Source organism: Alosa pseudoharengus, unplaced genomic scaffold (genome assembly GCF_046254945.1).
Source record: "Alosa pseudoharengus isolate Yale_2024_CS ecotype anadromous, Long Island Sound unplaced genomic scaffold, YU_APseudo_1.1 YU_APseudo_1.1_scf_19, whole genome shotgun sequence".
Classification (NCBI taxonomy): Eukaryota; Metazoa; Chordata; class Actinopteri; order Clupeiformes; family Clupeidae; genus Alosa; species Alosa pseudoharengus.
Window position 1 is genome coordinate 12003324 of NW_027468657.1, and position 26265 is coordinate 12029588.

The 26265-nt window shown below is 45.4% G+C and overlaps 2 protein-coding genes across 2 annotated transcripts in view; both read right to left on the minus strand.

Annotated features, from left to right (window-relative positions):
• Nucleotides 1–26265, minus strand: part of med7 (mediator complex subunit 7) — a 123829-nt gene that overhangs the window by 71592 nt on the left and 25972 nt on the right. The gene's annotated exons all lie outside the window — the stretch shown is intronic.
• On the minus strand, nt 4128–4843 carry insb (preproinsulin b). Its single transcript, XM_076292673.1, has 2 exons — nt 4654–4843; nt 4128–4273 (listed from the first exon to the last, which is right to left on the minus strand). The coding sequence occupies exons 1-2, from the start codon at nt 4841–4843 to the stop codon at nt 4128–4130; spliced, it is 336 nt and encodes a 111-aa protein (XP_076148788.1).

Consider the following 26265-nt stretch of genomic DNA (forward strand, 5'->3'; position numbering starts at 1 on the left):
GTAGTGGCTGCTGTGGGTGGTGGTATAGTGGTGTGGGTGGTGTTAGTGTAGTGGCTGGTGTGGGCGGTGTTAGTGTAGTGGCTGGTGTGGGCGGTGGTATAGTGGTGTAGGTGGTGTTAGTGTAGTGGCTGGTGTGGGCGGTGTTAGTGTAGTGGCTGGTGTGGGCGGTGGTATAGTGTTGTGGGTGGTGTTAGTGTCGTGGCTGGAGTGGGCGGTGGTATAGTGTAGTGGCTGGTGTGGGCGGTGGTATAGTGTTGTGGGTGGTGTGGGTGGTGTTAGTGTAGTGGCTGGTGTGGGCGGTGGTATAGTGTTGTGGGTGGTGTTAGTGTAGTGGCTGGTGTGGGCGGTGGTATAGTGTGTGGGCGGTGGTATAGTGTAGTGGCTGCTGTGGGTGGTGGTATAGTGGTGTGGGTGGTGTTAGTGTAGTGGCTGGTGTGGGCGGTGGTATAGTGTTGTGGGTGGTGTTAGTGTAGTGGCTGGAGTGGGCGGTGGTATAGTGTAGTGGCTGGTGTGGGCGGTGGTATAGTGTTGTGGGTGGTGTGGGTGGTGTTAGTGTAGTGGCTGGTGTGGGCGGTGGTATAGTGTTGTGGGTGGTGTTAGTGTAGTGGCTGGTGTGGGCGGTGGTATAGTGTAGTGGCTGCTGTGGGTGGTGGTATAGTGGTGTGGGTGGTGTTAGTGTAGTGGCTGGTGTGGGCGGTGTTAGTGTAGTGGCTGGTGTGGGCGGCGGTATGGTGTTGAAGGTGGTGTGGGTGGTGTTAGTGTAGTGGCTGGTGTGGGCGGTGGTATAGTGTTGTGGGTGGTGTTAGTGTAGTGGCTGGTGTGGGCGGTGGTATAGTGTGTGGGCGGTGGTATAGTGTAGTGGCTGGTGTGGGTGGTGGTATAGTGGTGTGGGTGGTGTTAGTGTAGTGGCTGGTGTGGGTGGTGGTATAGTGGTGTGGGTGGTGTTAGTGTAGTGGCTGGTGTGGGTGGTGTTAGTGTAGTGGCTGGTGTGGGCGGTGGTATGGTGTTGAAGGTGGTGTGGGTGGTGTTAGTGTAGTGGCTGGTGTGGGCGGTGTTAGTGTAGTGGCTGGTGTGGGCGGTGTTAGTGTAGTGGCTGGTGTGGGCGGTGTTAGTGTAGTGGCTGGTGTGGGTGGTGGTAAAGTGGTGTGGGTGGTGTTAGTGTAGTGGCTGGTGTGGGCGGTGGTATAGTGTAGTGGGTGGTGTGGGCGGTGGTAGTGTAGTGGGTGGTGTTAGTGTAGTGGGTGGTGTGGGCGGTGGTATAGTGGTGTGGGTGGTGTTAGTGTAGTGGCTGGTGTGGGCAGTGGTATAATGTTGTGGGTGGTGTTAGTGTAGTGGCTGGTCTGGGCGGTGGTAGTGTAGTGGCTGGTGTGGGCGGTGGTATAGTGTTGTGGGTGGTGTTAGTGTAGTGGCTGGTGTGGGCAGTGGTAGCGTAGTGGCTGGTGTGGGCGGTGGTATAGTGTAGTGGGTGGTGTGGGCGGTGGTAGTGTAGTGGGTGGTGTTAGTGTAGTGGGTGGTGTGGGCGGTGGTATAGTGGTGTGGGTGGTGTTAGTGTAGTGGCTGGTGTGGGCGGTGGTATAATGTTGTGGGTGGTGTTAGTGTAGTGGCTGGTGTGGGCGGTGGTAGTGTAGTGGCTGGTGTGGGCGGTGGTATAGTGTTGTGGGTGGTGTTAGTGTAGTGGCTGGTGTGGGCAGTGGTAGCGTAGTGGCTGGTGTGGGCGGTGGTATAGTGTTGTGGGTGGTGTTAGTGTAGTGGCTGGTGTGGGCAGTGGTAGTGTAGTGGTTAAGGAGCTGGGCTAGCGTGCAGTAGCCTGAATAGTCGTGGGTTCATTTCTCGGCCGTTGTGCCAAGGCACTTAACCCCAAATTGCTCCGGGGCGGGAACAATGTAATCACTTGTGATATAATTGACATATGAAAGTCACTTTGGACAACAGTGTCTGCTAAATGAATAAATGTAAATGGTGTTATCAGGCGGTGATGTTACAACTGCTCCACCACACCCAGAATATAGCAGAACAACTTGCCTAACAGCTTTGTATAACTCACAGTGGCTAACAGAGATAGATAGATAGATAGATACTTTATTAATCCCTAGGGGAAATTCAAGAGGCACATGTAGAAGATACTGTACAATATCTAAAGTTATAATCAGGTTTAAAAAAAAAAAAAAAGTCCAAGAGATTTCCACCAGTGATGGATCTACAGCGGGAAAAATAAGTATTGAACACGTCAACATTTTTTGCAGTAAGTATACTTCCAGTAAGGCTATTCACATGAAATGTTCACCGGACATTAGTATTAACTTAGGTAATCTACACATATATAAAAATCCAAACATTAATGTCTAAAAGTAGAGTTATGAGTAAAAAGGTGGAATGGCACAGGGGAAAAGTATTGAACACACTAAGAAAAAGCAGTACACAAAGGCAAGGAATGGCAAGGAACAAACTGGAATCTATAAGTAGTTAAATAAATTATCCCTCCTATTTATGCAGATTGATATTAGCCGAGTTAGTACATACTGGTGGGCTATAAAAAGGTTTTTTGTTACCAAGGTGTCACACAAGAAACATTTCATGATGTGTAAAAGCAAAGAGCTCTCCCAGCAACCTTATTGTTGCAAAACATATCAATGGAATCATCCAGCAAGCAGTATTGGAGCCATTATCTGCAATTGGAAGGAACATCACTGCATCATCAACTGGCCATGCACAGGATCTCCTTGCAATATTTCTGACCAGGAAGTCAGAAGGATAGTCAGAAGAGTAGCCCAAGAGCCAAGGACCACTCGGAGAAAGCTCCAGAAAGACTTGGAGGCAGCAGGTACAATTGTTACAGAGAAAATCATTGGCAATGCACTCTACCGTCATGGCCTCTATGCACGCTCATCCCGCATGACTCTATTGCTGAGGAACAACATGTCAAAGCTTGTTGAATGTCATGCTACACACAATATTTGGAGGACAAATGGCACTGTGCATCACCCTAAAAATACCCTACCAACAGTGAGGTTTGGAGGTGGTGGCATCATGGTGTGGGCTGTTTTTCATCTCATGGTACTGGCAGACTTCACACAGTTGAAGGAATGATGAATGGAGTCATTTTTTTCTGGGAGAATCTTTACATCCACCAGGATGATGAGACATGGCTAGACCTTCCAGCAGGACAATGATTCAAACCATTCAGCAAAGGAAGCTCTCAATTGGTTTCAGACAAAATGAAGTCAAGGCCTTGACTTCAGTTTTGGAAATTCACTAAAGATCAGAATTCACAAGAGGGACCCCTGGAATCTTCAATATTAAAGCACTATCTGTTTAAAAGAATGGGCCAAAATCACACCAGAATGCTGTGACTGATTAGATTCGTCATACAGGAAATGCCTTGAAGCTGTCATTACGAATAAAGGCTTTTCCACAAAGTATTTAAGAAATTTCAGCAGGCGTGTTCAATATTTTTTTCCTGTGTCATTCCACTTTATTACACATAACTCTACCTATGGACTTTAATGTTTTTGTCTGTGACTTTAATGGATTTTTTAAATATGGGTGGATTATCTGAGTTAATACTAATGTCTGGTGAACATATCATGCAAATAGCTTCATTGGAAGTATACTTACTGAAAAAAATGTGGACGTGTTCAATACTTATTTTCCCCACGGTATATATCCGAAAGATATTTATGAAAAACAAATAAATATGTCAGGGATAACCAATAACCAACCTCAATCTATTTAGACTGCTCTAGCCCTTAAAAACTTGCTTTAAACCCAGATATTCTTAAGAATGATGCAGAAAAATGAAGATAAAGGCCAAGTGTCTTATGTAGACTGTATATATAAACATTTCCATTTTTGAACAGAAGAGGGCAGTAGAGGTCCACAGTGAACAAAAACCAGGCCCGCTTGCTTCTTCCTCAGAATTCATCTTCCCATCAAAATGACACAAATTCCAATTTGGATGCACATTGATGAATATTTTATTGTTTACACATACACAACTACAGAGATTAGCCACAGTGTCTCTCTGTGGTAGCTGTAAAGTCAGGGGGCCAGAAAGTTGCCCCTTTGCTGCCAGTCTTTGGTTGAGCTCTGTCTCTGATATAACCGCTGCATCTGTGGTGTGCAGGGAGTCAGTTGCAGTACTCCTGAAGATGGTAGATGCTGCACGGCTGGTGGCAACACTGCTCCACTATGCCCCTCCTCTTTCTCAACTCGCCGTGGATGCTCTTTAACGGATGCCTTAGTCTCCCCGGGACTGACGATTTGGAGAGGAAAACTAGGGGGGAAAAAACAATTCAGATGGTTAAGTGCCCCTAAAACTGCTGGCTCCAAAACTCCAAAAAAACGTTTATATATATATATATATATATATATATATATATTTTTTTTTTTAACAGTTTATACAACACAAATCTCTGTTCAATCTATTTTTGTCAGTTGTAATCACCAATAACCTTGTTGTAAACATACTATACCCACGCAGTATAATGCAGAAAATGATTAGAACATGCATGACTGGTAAGGTTAACACATCTCTGTTGTTTTTAACACATCTCTGTGTCCAGATAGGGGCAACACATTTGTTTTAAGAGTGATGTAGATCTTCGTTAGGCATTATAAAAACTTGTAAAAAAATAAATAAAACCGTAGCCTTACCAAGTAGAGTCTGCAGGTCCCGCTTGCTCTTGTTTGCACTGTAGAAGAAGCCTCTCTCCCCACACACCAGATACAGAGCCTCCACCAGGTGAGAGCCGCACAGGTATTGTGATGGGGTAGCCGAGGATTCTGGGAAACAGGAAGTGAGTAGCAGCAACACCACAAGGGCTGCTGGGAGTAGATAGGCCATTCCGACGCTGCTGGAGGAACAGATGCCCGGAGCGACATAAGCATCACCACGGGAGGAAAAATAGATGGAATGTTTGTAATCCAAGTCAAGTTTGGAATCCAGTTTTGTAAAGGAGACGATTCAAGTCTAACACTGATGTGATTCACAACTGCTAGAAACAACTTACCTGTGGATGGCTGTGGAAGAGGTTGAGATATGAGAGGGTGTTTACTCTTCATTTATACTCCCTGGGTACGGTCATGCCTTTGATCGCATCAGCGGAAAAGTTGCCATCTACAGCTTGTACCTCCATAATCACTCATCTGGGTAAGTGGCATTAACAAGCAGGCTAGGTGATAAGCTGATTGAGGCTTCGTAGAGCGCACACACACACACACATACACTGCGCGATCAGTTCATGTCTGGAGAAGTCAAGGCTGCATCACAATCCACTTATCAGAGACAAATCGACAGATGAATCACACTGAAGGGCAAGCGTTTCACTTCTTGAATTAGACTGGAGGCATAACGGGGATGGTTATGTCACAGGCTCTTGTGCATCTTACCTGGAGGAGGAAGTGGTGTTTCAGTGCGGAAAAGGATTGGAGTGACTAACAGGGTTCAGTGGGAAGGGATGTCAGGGGAGTGTGCTTGCCCTTTAACAGGCAACTAAAGGTTGTTTTCAGAGGAATTTGGGAGGGGGGGGGGGTATCATGCTTAAAAGGATTTGGGGAGTTCTAAATACATGTTCAAGGTTCAACTTGAAAGGCCAACTAAAAAGTGGTTCTTTGGGGGAATTCGGCAAAGACTACATTGAAGAGGTACATCATCCGCAGCTCAAAAGGATCACTTCAAACGGTGACACATCAAAACGCAAGGCCTGGAGAGGAAGTACGGCGTAAGCGTGAAGTCACGAAGGTAACACTGTCTAGACTACTCCCATTTTTGACTTCTTTTCATTTTACTGTTTACCATGGTTTCGTCATCCCGTTGAGTAACAGGCCAACTTTAAAATTCTAAAGCACATTACTTTCAAAATGAAGACACACAATTGCAAAAGGTATATGATGCAGCAGTTATTCAGGGAACTAACTTACAAGCCTGGTGCAGTATATCAAGGCAGGAACAAAGACAGTGACTGGCTGAACTTGTTCTGTTAGATCTTAAAGGTGCATTATGTCACAACAGGATTAGAAAAACAAGGGTGTAGTTGCCATTTCCATCTTGCATATTAAGAGTTTTTTGACATACTTTTTCTCAGGAAAAGTTAAAGTGGGCATTTGTTTTTCATATTTGTTAAAGAGCAAGTGAAAGCTGAAAGCATCATAAATGTGATCAACTGTCTAGACCGCCATATTTTCCTCCTCTCTACTTTGGGTTTTGTTCTTGGTAAATCTTTTTTACTGTTGACAGGAAAGAAATTTTTTTTTTATTTCTTGTCTAATAAATATTTTCTCATTGATGATGTGATGGCCTGGAAGCTAAGAAGGCTAGGCTATGCCCAGCTGTCTGGTTTTGAATGTCTGCATTTTTTCTTTTTCAAAACTCTGAGGGCAGTCATGTCCCTGTCTGTGACGGCTGGGGTTAAAGTAAGATGAAGTAAACATGACGGATCATTGTTCAACTGGACATGCGTCTCAGGCCTTCTGTAATGGTGGTTTTGCTGTGTCACAGGTTTCCTGGGCATGAATGGTGACAGCCTCCCTGTTTCCTGTTCTGCCTGTCCAAACTATGACACTCACTAATTCTGCACTAACCTCTGTCATGACCTATCCTACTCGTTGCCATGGCTTTTTCAGAGCTGGTACAAGATAGAGGCTGTCTCAGCTGCTGTTTCTTTCATGATTTTTTTTTTTTTTTTTGCGAATATCAGATTTGGTGACTTGACATGTCATCTTTTTCCTTTCTTTTTTTTCTGAGAAGAAAAGTTTCGTTACTCCTGGTAACTTGTGAAATTGACTTCTATTTTGTCATCTCCCTCAAACTTACACTCATATTCTCCATGGACCCATCACTGTCCTCCACCTCCCAGAAAGATGGAAAAAAACAAGTGTGTGTGTGTGTGTGCATGTGTGCCCACGCATGGGAGGGAGAGGGAGGGAAAGAGGAAGGCACATCTGCACCTGTGCGATAGAGTAGCGGAATAGTGCGAACATCTTGACAGTAAGGAAATGGAGACTTGTCATTGGGTGTGATGGCCCCTAGGGACTTCAATGATGAGCCAGATGCGGGGTGCCATTATTTCCTCACGAGAAGCAAGATGTGTTTTTGAAAGGGATGTGATTACCCTATTAGTCTCTACTGCTAAGCAGAGAAAAGCAAGTGAATTGAGTTTCATCTGTATACTGTAACTTGGGCTTTGACTGAAAAAGAGGCTTCTGTCGATTCTGAATGTTATCTTTTGACATGAGCACAATTAATACTTTGTATTAAGTTTAGTCTTTCATATTTTTAGTAATCTTTATGACTTTGCTACTCTGTATTAATTAGGTAAGGGTAGAAGTTCCATGCATGCAAAAGTATTCATTGCTCTTTTCTGGATTACAATGCATACTTAAGCATATCTTCCAAACAATTACTGGAACATGCTTTCTTCATAGGCAATAAATGATGAAATGTGTCATAATTTCCCTCAGGTTCCTTGAATATCTTGAGGATTTACCACATATTAATGGCATGTACTTATGTGACTTTTTTACTGAACTTAACTGATATCATTAACATCTTGCTCACAAGAAGTACTAACTGAGCTGTTTATTCTTGAAGTAAAGAATACCAATTTTATACAAAAATCTCTAGTTTTTTTTTCTAAACAGATATAAAATCAAAACAATTAGATTATATTATTTATGTTTTAGTGCACATGATGATATGTATTAATCTACTGAATCAACTTAATGAATGATAATTACTATGATGGCTTATTTTTGAATCTATGAACTTAAAGCTGTGAGTAGTAGTTCTGGTAACCATTCCTCCTGTCTGACCAGCTCTGTTTGCCCTGTCCCAGCCACAGGAGAAACCCAAGCTGCGATCATACAGCCTCTCACTGCCTCACAAGCCTTGTGGTGCCAGACAGTGTAGGCTACAGTATCTTTTGTTTTAACACCAGCATCATTCGAAACCGCAGAGATTAGCGTCATCGTGGGGCACAGAGCCATGCTGGGAGTGCGGCAACCCAAACCCACCCCACCCCACCCCAGCCCAACCCCACCCCACCCCACCCCACCCCACAGCCAAGATCCCAGACGGACTCCTGAACTTCAGCCGAGGCTCCAGAAACCCAATCGATCATGGGCTGTTTGTGGCCGGGCGGGGATAATTCTTTGCTGTCGATGTAAACTCCGGGGCTTAGTTAGGGGGGCCGGGCAGATTGGTGTATTAGCAGAGAGCAAACAGAGGGAGTGGATGGGAGTAGGGTGCTAGGGAGGGAGGGAGGGAGAGAGGGAGAGAGGGAGGGAGGGAGCGAGGGAGGGAGGGAGGGAGCGAGGGAGGGAGGGAGGGAGAGAGAGAGGTCTGTCGATGTTGGCAGAGGGAGGGGGATGGAACGTGGGGAGTTGGAGGGGTGAAGCGAGCAGCAGGGAGAGGGACGGGGTTAATCGATGTGAGCGAATCTTCACTGCAAGGCACGGCGTGCGGGCCAATCGATAAATGTGGAGCACCCCCATGAGGGCATTGCACGCCCCACTCGTGCTGTTGGAAACGAGCACACACACACACACACACACACACACACACACACACACACACTCTCACACTCTCTCATACATACATGATACGCACACATACAATAATCACAAATACTTTGACACATCTACACACACTATCAGTTAGAGAACCATCGACATGTATACTCTCACATGCTTATTCTGTACATATTTGTGTGTTACCTGTTGAAGATGAACACACACACAGTCACACACACACACACGCACACACCCATACAGTAATCACATAGCCTAAACTCTGACACACATCTACACACACTGTCAGTTGGAGAACCATCGGCATGTATACTTTCACATACTTATACTGTAGGCCTACATATTTGTGTGTTACCTGTACACACATGCTGTTGAGGATGAACACACACACACACACACACACATACAGTAATCACATAGTCTACAGTCTAGTCTACACACAAACACACACTAGCAGTTGGAGATCCATCAACATGTACTGTATACTCTCACACATGCTCATACATTTCTACACATGTTACCTGCACACACGTGCGAGTCTGTCCACATTAGGAGAGAAATGGACAGCATTTACAAAGTATTTGAAAGAAAACATGTTTTTTTTTATTAACGTGGAGTGACTGTGGAAGCAGAGGAAATGGCTGTTTTGTGATGTCATGGTTAGGTTGTAGTCGAAGGCAGACGCCCAGGGGTGCGTTTCCCAACAAAGTATTGTAACCAACAAAACTTAGTTAGCAACTCTGATTTTGGGAAACGCACCCCAGAGTGTGATCGGTCTGCCTTCTCTGCAGCCCCTGAGTTGAGCAGTGACCTCCTTCAGCTCTTCGTCCTCTCCCCCTCTCCTCTTCCTCTCCTCACTCTGCCATGTTGTCCAGTCTGGTGTGTGTTGTGTATGGGTGTGTCTGAGGTATTGGTGTATTGGTGTCTGTAGTGTTTGTTTTGAGTCTGTCTCTGTGTATGTGGGCTATAGTGAAGGCAGAGATGGGTCAACCTCAGGGAGAGATTCCAAGGAGAAGGCAGTAATGATATCTGGCTGTTACCTCTATCGATGCCAGAGCAATCTGGCAGAACACAAGGGGAATACATTAAATTCACTCAACCCCCCCCCCCCCCTTCCCAACCTTCACTTGTCTTTCTCTCTCTCTCTCTCTCTCTCTCTTTTTCTCTACTTCAGTCACTTCTCTTTGAACTTTCCCTCATCTTGCATGCGGTGCTCCTCACAGATCCACAGACACAGTCCACACACACAAAAACAGCCACTATGCCCCACTGTCAGCATTCATATCTGACTCGTAGTCGTCCTGGCTTGGCATGAACACTTGCTCCTGCTCCTTTCCTTCCTTCATTAGGACAAAGGAGCGGCGTGGAGAGAACGATCCATATTTCAGTCATGAAAATGGATTAGAGAGGTGGGTCGATAGCGCTCGTCCGAGCCTTTGATTCTAATCTCGCCACGCTTTGATATCAGGTGTGTATATCTGAGGAATGACCCTATTGACACAAGCAGGAAGCAGCAGCTATGTTTGTCCAGCTAGAAAGCCTCACCTCTGGCTATCAGGCAGACTGATGGTGGAGGTCTTAGCAGCAACAGATGTATGAGGAGAAATCACTACGGCCTGAAATATCTACAGCCTAGCTACAGGTATGTATGTGTCTTTGCAGCAGGCATAACAACAGGGTAACAGCAACAAAAACAATATGAAGAATTATTAGTTGTATTCTTAATATTACGGAAACAAACACTAGGTATACAAAGATACTGACAACAGTGAATGAGAATAGATAGAGATAGACAATAGAAATGTATTCAAGCTTTTCCCTGCTTAGGAATTAAAATGTCTAATGCAGCTTGCTCGTGAGCTACCAGTAGTTCCCCACCTGTTTTTGAGTATCTATTCAAAAGATAACACACTTGGTATGCATATGACGCTTATTCAATTGTTTCGGGTGGAGAGCAGCAATGTGAATACATGCTACTACGGCTGATATAGAACATTAGTAGCTCTCGGCCACATTCATTGTCAAAGTAGCTCTCAGGGGAAAAAAGGTTGGAGACCTCTGTCAGAAGCAACATTGGAGTCTGTATTGTCATGTTGCCGTGACAACAGATCTTGTCCACACAGCACCTTAGCTTGGCCAAGCACAGTCTACTCTGAAGGGGCCCGGTTGAGTGACATGCAGGACACCCAATCTAAGAAACTACTTATCTGTGACATTTACTTCACATTCAGTTCATGGCATTTCTCAACTACAGTGCCTATCTCTGATCCTAATTGATGGTGTTCCATGTTCCATTTCATGTCTGCTCCTTCGGCTGTGCAACCCATTAACCACCACACATGCTGACAGTCACAGGCTGGTACTGGTGGACCTGGTGATCTGGAACTCTATTCTTGGTAATCTCCTTATGCACGTCACCATAGATATCTATGCGCACCACCCCCAAGTGAACTCTTCGCTCCGCCGTTACCCTTTGTGATTGACGTCCCAGACAGACAGTGACATTGGCAGGGTCCCATCATCCCTTCCCATTTAAGTCATACAACAGATGTTGTAGATTGAAGTGTCAAAACAAACGTCACGATATATAAGGTACTCAAGTCAATGTGTCAGGTCATTGGGATGAGCCAACAGACTTCGTCTTTGACTTAAATAAACATTTGGTTTTATCACAGACTGCCATCACCGGGCCACAAACCTCACTTGCTATTGCCACTAAAAAAAGCTTTGCCCTGGTCTTAAAAGTGAGTCTCGTAATTCCCCCCGCCACCCTCCTGTCTTAGGGGGGCCTATTAGGGCACTCAGAACCTCACGGGAGAGCTGGAGGGGGCAGCCAGCAAGCAAACAAGTCTTTCTGTAGCCAAGGAAACAAGGTTAATTTATCTCCTAGCAGCTCTTATTCATATTCTTGTTTGATATCTCGATTTTTTTTTCATTAATATGATCCCTCTCTTCCTCTCCTCCTCTCACCCACTTCTCATCATCTTTCCTTTTAAGTCGCTGGGGTGGGCGGTTGGTTGTGGGTTTTCTATTGATAGAGGCACCTGTGGAGCTGGAGTGGCCCTGCTTGCTCTGGGTAATATGTGAAATTGAGCCCCGTCGTCGCCACAAGTGAAATGGCGCCTGGGGGAAAGGCAAGGGTAAAAAGAGGAAGGAGGGCGCTTGCCGCCGCTACTCAATTTTAACGACCCCTTTTCATTGTTCCATCGGCAGACCGATAAAAAGCTAAGCAGCCTCGCCGTTCTTAATTATGCTTGCAGCGCCGCATCCTATCTATCTGTTTGCTTTGGCTGATGTAACAGCATTAGTTAATCATGTAACCGGATCGTAATTGAGGAGGGTGGGGTTGGGAGGGGGCGGAGGTGCAGGGTGGGGGTCATGCTGACCGAAGGTATTCGTTGTGCTCATTGCAAGAAGATGAGGGTGAGATCAAAAGGGCAGCCTGTGCATGTTCTGCCCTTCTGACCATTTCACCTCCTGCCCCGCTACCTGCCCGCCTCTCTACCCCCCCCCCCCAACTTTAGCCCCCTCAACCCTGACGAAATCCACTGCCATGGTTACGGCGGCAGCGACGTTGTAGCATCAAACGAGCGTGGCGCTTAGAGGAGGAGGTACGGCGCAAAAGCCTGTCCATCACAGTGAGGTAATGAGATCTCAGTCGCCTGCCTCTTACAGCGCAGCGGCTTTGATATTTAAATCATCACAGGCTATCGGCCTGGATTCAGATGCGATGCACGTCAATTTAATCCCCCCAATCCCTGAGTGAAACATTAATGGGCTCTCTCCCCTCCCTCCTGCTCTCTTCCTCTCCCCCCAACCCCCCCTCTCTCCCTCTTTTTCCCCGTTCTCTTGGTGCACAATCTCAGATTGATCAGGTGTTTGGGTCGTGTGGTAAAATTTCTATGAAGGACTCTTCTGGTGCATGGTAATGGACCACAATACATGGAGCAATAAGTTTCATTATTCATCGGGGTCTCCGTAATGCATCACCCCCGCTGAGTTTTCCGGGCCCGCCGATTGGCTGGAAGTTGCCTGCAGCACGAAAAACAAGCTAGCCTCATTTTTTTTCTCCCCTAGACTTCAGAACACTATTAGCATACTGTTAGTCTTTCTCTCTATCTCTGTGTTAGTCTCTCTCTCTCTGTCTCTGGTTGGGTCGATTGTGGTCCGCATGCTTCCTCCTCCTCGTTTTGTCTCGGGCAATCACTTTTCAAACACTAAGATGAACTGCAAATGATTAACAAGGCCCAGGCCTAAGGGGGGGGGGGGGGAAACAAAAAACAAAAGGCTCGACAGAAACCTCCTTAAAAGAAACTCGCACAGAGCACCGGTGTTTTGGAAACAAATGTCCATTCCAGAGCGGATTAATATCCAGCGGAAAAAAATGTCAATAGGCTTCTTGGGAGGGATGTGGCGGCGACGGCGGCAGCAGCAGATTGAAGCTCCAAATGGCCTCGGGGTCAGCCCAAGGCCACGGTCGTCATTAGATGGCTGCGATGATCACCTCTGGCTCCTCTCGCCGCCTCTCGGCGATCTCACTTGGGGCCCCCTGCAGTCACCAGGAGCCTCTTCCATTTGGCAGCGTGGGTAATTAGCCAGCTGATTTATGATTAAGACGTTTTTAACTAATGCAACGCAGAGCGCAGAAGAACCAGCGAGTGCGAACGAGCTCGGTTCGTCTGATACGCACACACAAACTGTCTGTGGCTGTCTCCATATTTTATTTGATACTCACACACAAACTGTCTGTGGCTGTCTGATACGTACACACAAACTGTCTGTGGCTTTCTGATACGCACACACAAACTGTCTGTGGCTGTCTCCATATTTGATTGATACTCACACACAAACTGTCTGTGGCTTTCTGATACGCACACACAAACTGTCTGTGGCTGTCTCCATATTTGATTGATACTCACACACAAACTGTCTGTGGCTGTCTGATACTCACACACAAACTGTCTGTGGCTGTCTCCGTCTCCGTTCGTCTGATACTCACACACAAGCTGTCTGTGGCTGTCTCCGTATTTGATTTGATACATACACACAAGCTGTCTGTGGCTGTCTCCGTATTTGATTTGATACATACACACAAACTGTCTGTGGCTGTCTGATACTCACACACAAACTGTCTGTGGCTGTCTCTGTATTTGGTCTGATACTCACACACACACTGTCTGGATACTCACACACAAACTGTCTGTGGCTGTCTTCATATTTGGTCTGATACTCACACACAAACTGTCTGTGGCTGTCTCCGTATTTGGTCTGATACTCACACACACGCTGTCTGTGGCTGTCTGGATACTCACACACAAACTGTCTGTGGCTGTCTCCGTATTTGGTCTACGCCCTCTGCTCATCGCGTTCTAGGTTTCTATAGGTGTGTGGGTGCACAGGTGATGTATGGCCATCCTCACGTTGGCCACAGAGATCTCTGAATGAATTTCGGGTCCTGATCCTGCAGATCAGTCTGCACCACTCCATCAGCCCTCCACCATACCCCCCCCCCCCCGACACACACACACACACACACTCACAGCACCTCTCCCAACCCCCATGTTAGGCCACACAGCCAGCCAACCAAGCTATAAGTTGTCATCCACCGCTGGCAGATCCACGCGCCATAAACTGTGTTTTAATGCCGTGCGTCTGGCAGGATTCAGTGCCCGTCTGTCTTCATTAAGGTGACAACTTTATGCAGGGAAGGATGGGTCTTTACTGTCATCAAATTGGCACGCTACCAATCAGGTGTACGGGTGCGTTTGGCATGAAGGCGTTTGCGCTCCAGCAGCAGGCTTGATGGGTGACTACACACTTAGCTTGGTGAGGAGTTAATCTAGCCTAGCCTACTATCAGGGGTCGGGAACATGGGGGATTCCAGGATCTGGTGCATTAGAGAGATAGGGGCTGTGGCGGCGCCACAAGATGAACAAACATTTACACCATTCCATCACTTTTACGGTGCCAAATAAAAATGACATTGACCGCTACCCGAAACAATGTCCTATATATCACAATTACATCTCATATTAAAGCAATTTAAGGTTCCAGCACAAAAAAACAGGTATAAAATAAGGAGAAGTAAAAAAAAAACTCCTCATAAAATAAACAGGAGGAATAAAGTACCTGGCAACCTTACCTTTGATGCAGGCATCCCAGCCAAAAGGACCATCTGATTTATTGAATGATCCGGCACAATAGGCGCTTTAAAGCCTTTTATTAATATTTTTCTATTTTATTAAATGGGATGAAAGGGGTCAAGGCAGCCATTACTCTGATTAATGGCCGATGTTGGGTAAAGAAGATGCAATAAAGCCTTAAAAGTTAATGCTGTTGTCGGGCCACCGGTGGCTGATGGGTCCATAGGCCGAGAAGGAACTAATAGACATAATTCAGCAAGGTAATGTCTGATAACCGCAAACAAGATGGATCTTGCTTGGCAATATTATGGAGTATGTCGAGGCGAGTGGGCACATTTATGTGCATTATTTATGCCCGGTAATGAACACCATAATGAAAAGTGGACACAACGATAAATATGAGCCTGCAATATAACGCAGAGGATAATCATTGGAGCAATTAACGTGTCCTGAAAATGCACTGGAAGCGAAGTGCTTCACTTTTTTAGCCCGACCACAAAGCATATTTTATCTGAAAGCGCAAGGATTAATCAGCAAGGCGCTCTATAATAATTCACTTGTGGGTAGCACCTGGAAAGTTGTTACAGTCTATAGTTTTGATTTAATAGATTAGATTATTTAGTTCATCTTTAAGACTTTTTTTCTCAGATCTATCCTTTAAATATAATTTACATGTTTATGTTTTATATATGATACCGTTTTATTTACTGGTATGCTTTATGCTTTCATTGAATCAGGAAAGGGATTAAGAGGTCTATATTATCTAACAGTAAGGGGATTGATACTATATAATTTTGTAAGTCGTAATGTTTTAAATACATTGATGTGTGTAGCCAGATGGTGACACCTTAGTTGTTATGCTCTCTAGCACAACCAGAGTGATGCGTTAACATGTCTGTCGGTGTCTTACCACTGGGATTCTCCATTGCTGAAGCACTATCTCTAATTACTTCTGAATCTACTTCTGCTGAACTGACAAGCCTCCAAATAAGAGAAAACATGTGATTTTCTGTCTGCCTCTTTCTTTCTTTCTTCCTTTCTTTCTTTCTTTTCTTTCTTTCTTTCTTTAATCTCATCTATCAATAAACCCATTTATTACGGTAATGTAATGTTGTTACTCAAGGGTACTCAACAGTTTTTTTTAAACCTCTTGTTTCACTGGCGACCCTCGGCAAGGCCTTGTTGTGGCATTGGCCGTTTAGATTAGATTGCACAATCTATGAAGGAGGCCATGAGCAGGGAAGAGAATTGATGAAAGTGTTTTCTGCTTGCCACCCGACAGTGTTATGTGTGTGTGTGTGTGTGTGTGCCTAACAGCTTGTGCAGGGTGAATCTAATCTGCAACACGGCCTGCTATGACAACTCGGTGAAGTAAAGTGTATCACTTCGGTGGTGTTTGATGTATGGCGTAGTGCATTTACTTTGCAAGCGCTATCATACATTACAGAGAAGACATGTTGACATTTTATGGCGCAATTCTAATGGCAAAGCCTCGCTGTGCTTGTTCGCACACCAGTATTATATTGTGTGGGCAATTATTTTGATTAGCTGCGAAGTGACAGTATGTGGTTATAAATAAATGCCACGGTGCTAGCCCGTGGTTACTAGCAGATGAGTGAGTGAGTGTGGGGAAAACAGAGTGACTAAACATTGCAGAGACTTCTGAGAGTTTGGTCACCAACGAGACCGAGGGATGCTCGTCTCGCAGTAAAAATTGTCTTGGTCCTTTCTAAATGCCGTCATGCCTAGTGATTGACACCTCGGCGCTCAGGGATCAGACCGGAAATATGAAAGCAAGGGTGAAAAATCGATTTGCAGCGTCCAAATTTGATTTGTCCCCCTTGCATCCCCACGCCACCTGTGTTGAGGTGCAAGTCACAGATGCTGACGGACAACCCCCCCCCCCCCCTCAGCTGAACCCTATCGTTTTGCACCTGTCACTTCCTGTTATGCGTGACTACCGCATTTCTGAGCATTCCGGCACAAGAGAGGGAGTGTGTGTATGTGTGTGTGAGTGAGAATCATCGGTGGGAGAGGGCCCAGGCGATCTGACTCATTAGCTGGAAGGGATATCACAAGGCCAGTCCCCCGCTGATAACACCGCAATCCTCCCTGTGATCTGGGGCCATGTTCTCACCAGGCCCCAAAGATCCTCCAGGCTGTCTGTCCTGCCCAGCCCAGCCAGCGGGGTACGGAAATGGGGGGGGGGGGGGTGGATGGGGGGGTTGGGGGTTGCTGACACATTTCTGTGTGTACCGTCGGCTCTTTGAGGAGAGGAAATAAGCCAATAGATAACACACCGAGCATGTGATGTCTTCCTATGGATTAACCGTAGATGCAGTGGCATGCTAACAGCATTCCACTGCTTTAATTCCCCAGCAGACAGCAGCACGGCGTCGTGACTGATCAAATGTTGTCAGACGCAAGGCCCAAGATATCGGAGTTTGCGCCTTTTATGTGGTGCAAAGAAAGGTCAAAATGGTGTCAGATATATGTCAGATCAACCTTGTCAGCCCCATTGGTTGACAATGTGTTCCCATCGTTGTACCACAAGCATGGCTTTCTACGTTTGCGTTGAGTAGGAGGTCAAGTCATATCTGAGATGTTGGTAAGACCAGTCAGTCCTGTTCAGTGAATGTCAAGGTAGGTGACTGAGGTGTGATGGTCCTCAGTTTTACTGCTCCCATGAAGAAGCAAAAGACAGGATGGCTGAATGTTTTTTTTTCCATGTGACTTTGATTGTTGATTGTACTGTTGTTGTATTATTTCCTAGAGGAATCTTTGTCATTTCCGGCTATTCTGTAAAATTGTTTGAATACTGTGTCTGGAAATGGCAAGATTACTTTATGATACGATTATTTCATTAAACTGCCAACTATGGATATGGGTGTTTGGGTGAAAGAATCCTCAGTCACTACATTTTTGTTACATCTGAGCAGTATATCTAATGACAATAGATGGCAGTATTGGTCTTCCATTTTCCATTTGAAAAATACCATTGCCCCTATTTGAAACCCACAGCATTGATATATTTGTTTATAAAATGTTGAGTAGATGGAGTTTAGTGTATTGGCTGCTATATGCCTTGGCTAGCAACCTAGTCCAGACAAATAGATATATGGATCTGTGAGAGATACTGCTTGAGTCAATATTTGCAGCGCTGTAATGGCCTCAGAAAAGGTATTTGGATTTCTCTATGTTGCTGAAACCTCGGCTATAGGATACTTGTGAGCCAGAGACGGATGAATTAAACATACCAAATGGAGGTGTTTAGTTTGCATTTCTTTTCTTGCCTTTGAACAGACTGATAACTCAACTAGGTTATTACTACATCTTTCCCTCTCTGGCTCTGTAACTTGATAAGAAAGATGTACATTTAGAGAGGAAGGGAGGGAAGTGAAAAAGACGGTGTTGTCCTTAAAGCACAGGCTCTTTTTTTTCTTTCCTTGGCTGTTCGTGTGACCCTCTCAAGCCTCACATAATTATCATGGGCTGTTAAATAGATTTTTCAATTGAATAATAATTTTAAAAAAAACTCCCGCAATTAAGTAGTGCTAACTAACTCTGAATGTCGACGAGACAGCCCTGTGTGATTATAACATTTTTCCTGATTGTTCGTGTGGAAAAAAAGAATCCCTGTTTATACTTCTTGAATAGAATAGGATATTATAAGTGCATACCTTTGGGAAATGATAAGGACAATTGTCTCATTCGGAATGAATTAATAGTGTTAGCAAAAGGAAATTAATTACCTACATAAATGTTGCGTGTTGAAAAGAAATGAAAAAGGGACCAGGCAAGTGCAAAGAGAGAAGCACCTCATTTGTCCATTAACCATAACCCTAAGGAAAAGTTTATTAATTTTAAAGTACAGTAGAAGTAGTCATGGGAAGTAAATTATTTTATTGTGTAATTGCCTATTAGGGCCCTTTTGGCTTGAGACCAGTCTAGTGACCCACCGGGGGAGTCACCGCAAGGAGCCGGAGGCCTAACAAAGCTCTCCGTTGATATATTGCAGCAATGCTGTTGTCTGGACTAACTGGACATGGGAAAGTTGGTCTTCAATGATGCATCAACTGTAAGGTTCTGGCCATTAATATAGCCCTTTCTGCACGCTTCTGTGGTGTCTCTGACCTGGATTAGCCTCCGCGGTGGCAAACATTTGACGAGTCTCACAGCTCTTGGTCGTCAACATGAAGGAAGGATTTTAAAGGAGAGATGTGTGGGTGTGCAGCAGGCCTGCAGAGATTTAGAGAGCAAACAACAAGGGCCCCATCTCTCTCTCTCTCTCTCTCTCTCTCTCTCTCTCTCTCTCTCTCTCTCTCTCTCTCCCTTTCTCACTCTTCATCCTCATCTTTCACCCTCCCCTCCTCCTATATCTCACCCGTATCACCCCCTCCCCCACTCCAATCTCTCTCTCTCTCTCTCTCTCTCTCTTGCCTACCCCCACCTCTCTCTCTTTCTCTCATCAGCACTTCTTCTCCTGGAGGTTTAATGGGAATAGTTCTGCAATCATTTGGAGTGAATTAGCCAGCTTGTCACCAGTGGACCATCGAAGACACATTATACCGTAAAGCCGGGCCGTGTGGTCCAGGCCGGTCTGGACCCAGCCCAACCTCATTACTGAGGGGCGAGAGTTCTCATGAGGTGCTTCACCGCCTGGGCCAGAGAGCAGCCATCAGGAGGGGAGGAAGGGTGGGGGGGGGGGGGGGGCACCTACCTAATGAACTCTGGAGGTCTGAGGATGGAGGTGAAAAGTTCCCTCTTTCTTTTGCTCACTGTCTCTCATTCTCTCTCTCTCTCTCTCTCTCTCTCTCTCTCTCTCTCTCTCTCTCTCTCTGTGTGTGTGTGTGTATGTTTGTATTTGTGGAATAGAATGGTCACTCTCCCTTTTTCTCTCTCCTTTCCACTTCCCTCATCTCTCTCACTCTATCTCTCTTTTTATCACTTTCTCTGTCATCCTCCTTCATTTTCCCTCTATCCTTCCTTCCCCTGGTGCACTCTTTCTTTCTGTGTCTTCCCTTGCTCTCCCTGTCTTCACTCTCTGGCTTTCCATACATAACAGACCTCCTGCAGGAATGGCAAACACACACAACCTGGCCAACCCGGAACAGGACGGGAGGATTGTTTACAGAGCATGCAGTTGTCAAGGTGACGCATGCTGACACATTCTCTCTCTCTCTCTCTTTCTCTCTCTCTCTCTCTTTCTCTCTCTCTCTTGGACTTACTCATTTGCACCATCACCATGACACTCACTCACACGGAGCACCTTACCTTACCTTACTATGTACAGAGAATCACAGGCTCAGTCCCTGCCTCAGCCATTGCAAGCGCCTCTTGATTAATCACCCACTAAGTGGATACTGTTTTTAGAATTGATTTAGATTAAGTGCTATTTAGTATAATTTGTATTTTAGTATATTTGTCCTTATTGCTTAGTTGTGTATTTTATATTATATACTTTTAATAACTTTTTTCTACTGTTAGTGAATGTGTGTGTGATGTCTGTATGCTACTGAGACCTTGAATTTCCCCTGTGGATCAATAAAGTATCTATCTATCTATCTATCTATCTATCTATCTATCTATCTAATCTATCTATCTCCTTCCCTATTTAGTCTTTTCTTTCTCCCTGTCTCTTTCTCTCTGCAGTGTCTTGGTAAACACCTCTCCTTGCGGAGGAAGGTCTTGTGGGCTGCCAGGGTATTTAATATGTGCAGCACCACTGTGTGTACTGTTGAGGGAAGGGAGGAGGGGGAGGGAGGGAGGGAGGGATGGAGGGAGATCGAACTAGAAGGAGAAAGGGTGAAGAAGGGAGGGAAAGAGAGAGAGGGGGGAGAGAGAGAATGAAGAGATGGGAAGAGAGAGAGAGAAACAAACCAATGTAAATAGAGAGAGAGAAAGAGAGCAAAAGGAGGAGAGAGAAGGTTTAATGTTTTGGCAGTGAAAGTGAGGATAAAAGTGTAGGCTGCAAGCTGCTTAAAGTGCTCAGTTATTCCAGGAATCATGCATATGCCTTGCATCTTTACATACCGTGCAGCTTCCCCAGCGGCACCCACTCCCTTAACCTCGTACACCCCCCCCCCCACACACACACACACACAAAACCTGCCACCTTCACTTCCCCCCCACCCCACCTGCGCCCCTCCCTGACAGCTGTTCCTGCTCCACCTGTCCCTTCAGATCATCCTAAATGATCAGCCTACGCCCACCTCACCCTCAAAGGCTTCTGGGAAAGGAGCACAGCTGCCTGCCCTGCTCTCGTTTGATCTGCGGAGCCCCAAAATAGTCACTGTCGGAGCTGGAGGTGCTGGCGCTGATGGGGGTGAGAGACCTGGTGGACCTGGTAGCCAGTAATGGGCTTTGGCTTTGGCCAGTGCTTTTTAAAGCCTCCGTTAGATGTGGTGGCCTCCCCTTTTGTGCGCCTGTGAAAGACTCCAGCGTGGTGCAGATTATGTGTAGTAGCCCCTTATGGTTCATGGTATCAAAGAAGATTTTCCCTTTGGAGTTCTGCAAGCAGCAAGGAAGGAGCCAGAAGCTCTTTTTTCGTTATTCGTTTTCCCTCCGTCTAAAAACTGTCCGGTTATCCACACGAGTCGAAGTGATCTTCAGTGGGGTTTTTTTTCTGCATTAGCCATTAATGGTTTAGGGCCTATGGTAGCTACCTGTCAGGGTTTCTGCTACCTATCAGAGTTTCTTTGATATCTTTCATCTTCCTCTAAAGAACAAGGTGTTCAGGACAAGATAGGTAGACCCTACAGATCACTGAGCTATAACATTATATTCTGACGCTTTACATTACTGAATTGCGGTTACAGCAGAGAAGCCTTTCACGGAAAGGTCATCTGAGTTAATTTAAACAATCCCAGCTTAAATAAGGGAAGCTTTTTTCTTGAAGGAGCAGCCCAATCCACTTAACAAGTCGTCGGTGTTCCCCAGCCGGAACTTCTTATTGCCGTCTCGCGCTTTGAGAGACGGCAATTCCGTTTTAATTTTTTATTGTCTGTATTAGAATTTTAATTTTAAAGTGCGCCGATCAAAGGAATTCATTTCTCTGGTTCGCCGGCCGAAGTAATCCCAAGTGAGATGGCTGCTCAGTGGTGGGGACATGCCCTTCTGCAGAGGTGAACACAGAGGCTCTCTCTCTCCCTCTCTCTCTCCCTCTCCCTCTCTCTCTCCCCCTCTCTCTCTCTCTCCCTCCCTCTCTCTCTCTTTTCTCTTCTCTCTCAATCTATGTTTTTTCTCACTCTGTCTCTCTCTGTCTGTTTTTTTCTTTCCCCTGTCTCATTCTCTCTTTCCCTTCTCCCTCTCCCACCTCTCTCTTCTCCTTTACCTTCTATCCATGTCTCATTCTCTCTCTCTAATTCCATCTTTCTTAGTAAGTAATTTATTTCATAGGCCATTATAAAAGTTACTCTTTTGTATGGTAATTACTGTTTGGCATAATCACTCTCAATGCTAAACATCCTATTTACCTCTCGATCAATGACGCATTCATTGCATACGTGCATGGAGTTGGTATTTATACTTGTGGGTGTACTCCTGGCCCTGAGCTAATCTAGAGGCAGTAATTAGCTCTGGTGGTGCTCTAATGGGGTACTCCTGGAGAACGACAACGAATAACACAGTTATTTACGGCAAAGACCTGAGGTTCGGAGAGAGGGATGAAGAGGACAACGGAGAGGTGTGTGTGCGTGTGTGTGCATGTGTGTGTGTGTGGAGGGGGCCGAGACAGGAACAGGGGCTGCAATCACAACTCATTAGCACCCCCAATTAGCCTTTCAAACCACAGGGTACAGGAGCACTCTTCAGTGGAGGCTTTGGAAAAAAGTGACTGACCTTCATGAAAATGACCACATGGTCAAGCAAGCGTGGGCCCTTCACTCACACACACACACACACACACACACACACACACACACACACACACACACACACACACACACCTGAATGTACAGTATACCCATTTCATACATGTGCTCACTCATACACAACCATACTTTTAAATGCAAATATGCCTCAGAGAGCTATAGCGACGCCTGGCGGTTTACATATTAGCACAGGAACAGTACTCAGTACTATGATGTTGCCAAGGATCAGGTCTCATTTAACAGTTTCTGTGCTTATTCATGTACAGTTTCTCTTACATAAGAAGGCAATGCAACATCAGCTCTATTACTGGTACAAGAATCCCCACACACCCCATCAATCCCATAATTATGTCAGGTAGCATCTGTCCTCAAATGTAAATGAATTCACAGAGTGCTTATTAAAAACACACACAGATGAAAGTTCAGTTTGACTGCACACAACAAAAACAAACAAACTGACAAAAAAACACAAAACAAACAAACAGAAAAATCAGCTCAATGGAGATGCATGCAGCTCAGAGCTGCAGAGATAGTGCTAATCTGCAGGATGGTAAACAGAGCAGAACAGCCAGGGTAAAGCTGTACTGTGCTGTGCTAAGCAGAGAGCAGGCTGTTTGGGTAGATGTGTGAGCTTTATACTGCTGCTGCTGCAGTGCTGTGGTGTGGGATGGGAGAGGGATGGGTGTGGTAGCGGGGTGTGGTGTGGTGTGGTGTGGTGTGGTGCGGGGTGCAGTGCCATGTGGTGTGGTGTGGTGTGGTGTGGTGCGTGGGGTCGGACGCAGCCAATGGGAAGAAGCTGCTGATTGCTGCAGGAGAGTGCCGCCAGCAGCTGCTCAGGTTAATGAGTGCAGATAAATTAACAGCGCCGGCGTAAATCAGCTTTATTGAACAAACTAGCACCATTACAAAGGATTTGTTCAGCAATAACTTTCCCCCCGCGATGGCGCCTGCCAGGAATGGACGGCAAATGGGAAACAAATTGACTTTTTTTTTTTCTTTGGTTTGCCTTTGTTTGGGAAATATGGAACATTTCTCACATCTGGCTCATTTTAATGGCTGAGACCTCATGATAGAGTGTGCGTGTGTGTGTGTGTGTGTGTGTGTGTGTGTGTGTGTGTGTGTGTGTGTGTGTGTGTGTGTGTGCAAACACGCATCGAGGGGAGTACGGTGGGTGGGGTGGGGTGTAATTGTGTAATGGGGTCCACGGCATGTCCAGCATTCACCGCAGCTGAAAGCGCCGCATGTCCTCCTGAAGCCCAGAGCCCTCCATGACTCCCCTCTAGTTCTCACCTGGAAACACAATCAGCATCTACAGAAAAGCCACGCTGACCTCCTCAACTCTCCTCCTCCCTCCTTCCTCATCTTCCCATCTCCTGAGCACCCCCCCCCCCCCCCCCCGCCACCTCACTCCTCTCCTCCTCTTGTCGTGAGGCCTTCCCCATCTGACACTCAAATCAAATGGGCTTTTCAGTGGCGTATTGATGCGCAAATATGTGTCCTCTTGGCCTCTCCCCGTGAGCCTCATTGACAACAAACACTGCTTTTGTATTCTCTCCACTGAGTCCTCTCTCTCTCTCTCTCTCTCTCCCCGTATGATAATGTAAAGAGGACCAGAGCGGTTTGCATAATCAGGCTCGGGGCATTCCGATCATGTTGTGCTGCTTCAGTTAACAGCATCAATAAACGGCAGGTCCTCCCTGTCCTAAATGGTAAGGCCTTGCCTATTCAGGACTGGCAAATGGGAATCATTGAGAGGCAAGGAAGTGCAACAGTCCTTAAGGAGTCCCAGAGCTAAATTAGGACTCTAATGATATTTACATTGGAGCTGCTACACCTGCCATGGTTGATGAGGCATTATGGAGTTTGCTTTTTCTTAGCCCTTCAGCAGGGGAGTTTTCAACATTCTAACTGAAGATTTTGTTCTGCAATAATGTAAGATTCTAAAATTCCATGTTAAATTCAATGAACCCAGATATTCTTTAGAGCGTTCAATTTGGTACCAGCTTAAACCACAAGATAATAAGCTAACGTGCCATGCAAGCTCAAACAGCCAAAAGACTTTTCTTGCATTGTGAGACCTTGCCTTGCCTCAGATCATCCAAATGTCAACTTCCATCTGAGAAGCTGCCTAAAGATGTAATAATCGGATATATACACCCTGGCCCATTTGACAACTGCACAACAGGTAGCTTTTCTAAGAACCTTGCCCAACCCTAACAAATCTACATTTTATTTTGTTCTTAAGAGACCACTTTCCTTCCCCACATGAGCAATGCTGAAAGACCAGGTCCTCACAAAATGCCCCTCCATTTTTACAAAGCGCAGCATCATTAAATGTGCAATTGGCGGGCGGTGACTTTCCTGTGTATTATACTTCAGCTGTAAAAAGCCTTCCGGTTAAAAGCTGTAGTGGACTGTCGCTATGGGGCAGGGGCCCGAGGTGGCCTATGAAAATTACTTTCATGAATCAGGGCCTCTGTGATCTCAATGAATAGGAAAATGGTGCTGAAATGGTAAGCAGGGGTGGGTGAGGAAGAAGTGGAGGAGATTGGCACCTTCGACTGTGCCCGACTCCACAGGTGATCTGGCCTCTTGTAATAATTCAGAACCAGAGAGAGAGAGAGATCGAGAGAGAGAGCATAATAGAAGGAGATACAGAGACAAAGAAAGTGGGAATAAAAAAGTGTGGGGGTGTAGGGAAAGTGTGTGAGGGGGCAGGGGGTTGGGAGGTGGGTGCTGTTATGCACAAAATGACAAAATGGCCGCTCCAATTTAGGCCTTACTATTGCATTGCACCATCCTGAGTCTGCACATACTGTACAGCAGGAGCACCTGCAGTTTGGCTGCCCACTGATCTGAAATAGAACATCGCCCTTCTTGTCATGAGTGGAGGGGAATCTAAAAATCACACTGCTAGGTCAGTATCTGATGAAACCCTATATGACATAAACACACAGATATTGCCAGCGTCCAGGAGTAACCTTTTTTTTCAGCACAGTGATTTGTATTCGGACATTCACCCATACAAGTACTTCAAATGGGATTCACTTGCATGGATTTTAAAATCTCACTGTTTTCACTCTATTACCTTTGTGATCGAATATCTGCAGACTAGATTAGTCCTTTTTATGTGCTCTTTAGATTTAAGAGAGATTATTTATTTATTTTTCTTTTCTGTGATCTTGTTATATCAACACTTAAATTAAATGTGTTTGTTGATAAATGTAGGGTCTTGTTTTTATCTAGGGAAACAATCAGTAGAGATGACAGGCTGCACTGCCACAATCAATTGATGTATATAAATGAGCTGAAATGACCTTCAGCATTTTCTCATGACCTCGAATGTTTAGGTAGCAAAAGTCAGTAAGTACTGTTGACCTTGTTGTTTGTGAATATCTTCTCTACTCAGATATATATTCAGATATATCCCACCTCTATTCATGTATTGAACTCTCACTCTGTTCATCTATTGAATACATGTACCAGTGCATATTGGATTCTATATTCTGTACAGAATGTGTTAAGGTTTTCTGACCTTCCAGCAGGTTCTGGTTCTTTCTGGTAGGTTGACAAAGAAAGGACATGCAAGGTTAAAGAAAGTTTCTCTGTATGTGTGTGTGTGTGTGTGTGTGTGTGTGTGTGTGTGTGTGTGTGTGTGTGTGTGTGTGTGTGCGTGTGCAAGAGATAGAGAGAGTTTGTGTGTGGGTGTGTTTGTGTGCAAGAGA

Coding starts and splice junctions, on each gene's coding strand:
- insb (XM_076292673.1), bottom strand. CDS start 4,843: ATGGCCTATCTACTCCCAGCAGCCCTTGTGGTGTTGCTGCTACTCACT. Junction 4,274..4,653: donor GGACCTGCAGACTCTACTTG/GTAAGGCTACGG, acceptor TTTCCCCCCTAG/TTTTCCTCTCCAAATCGTCA.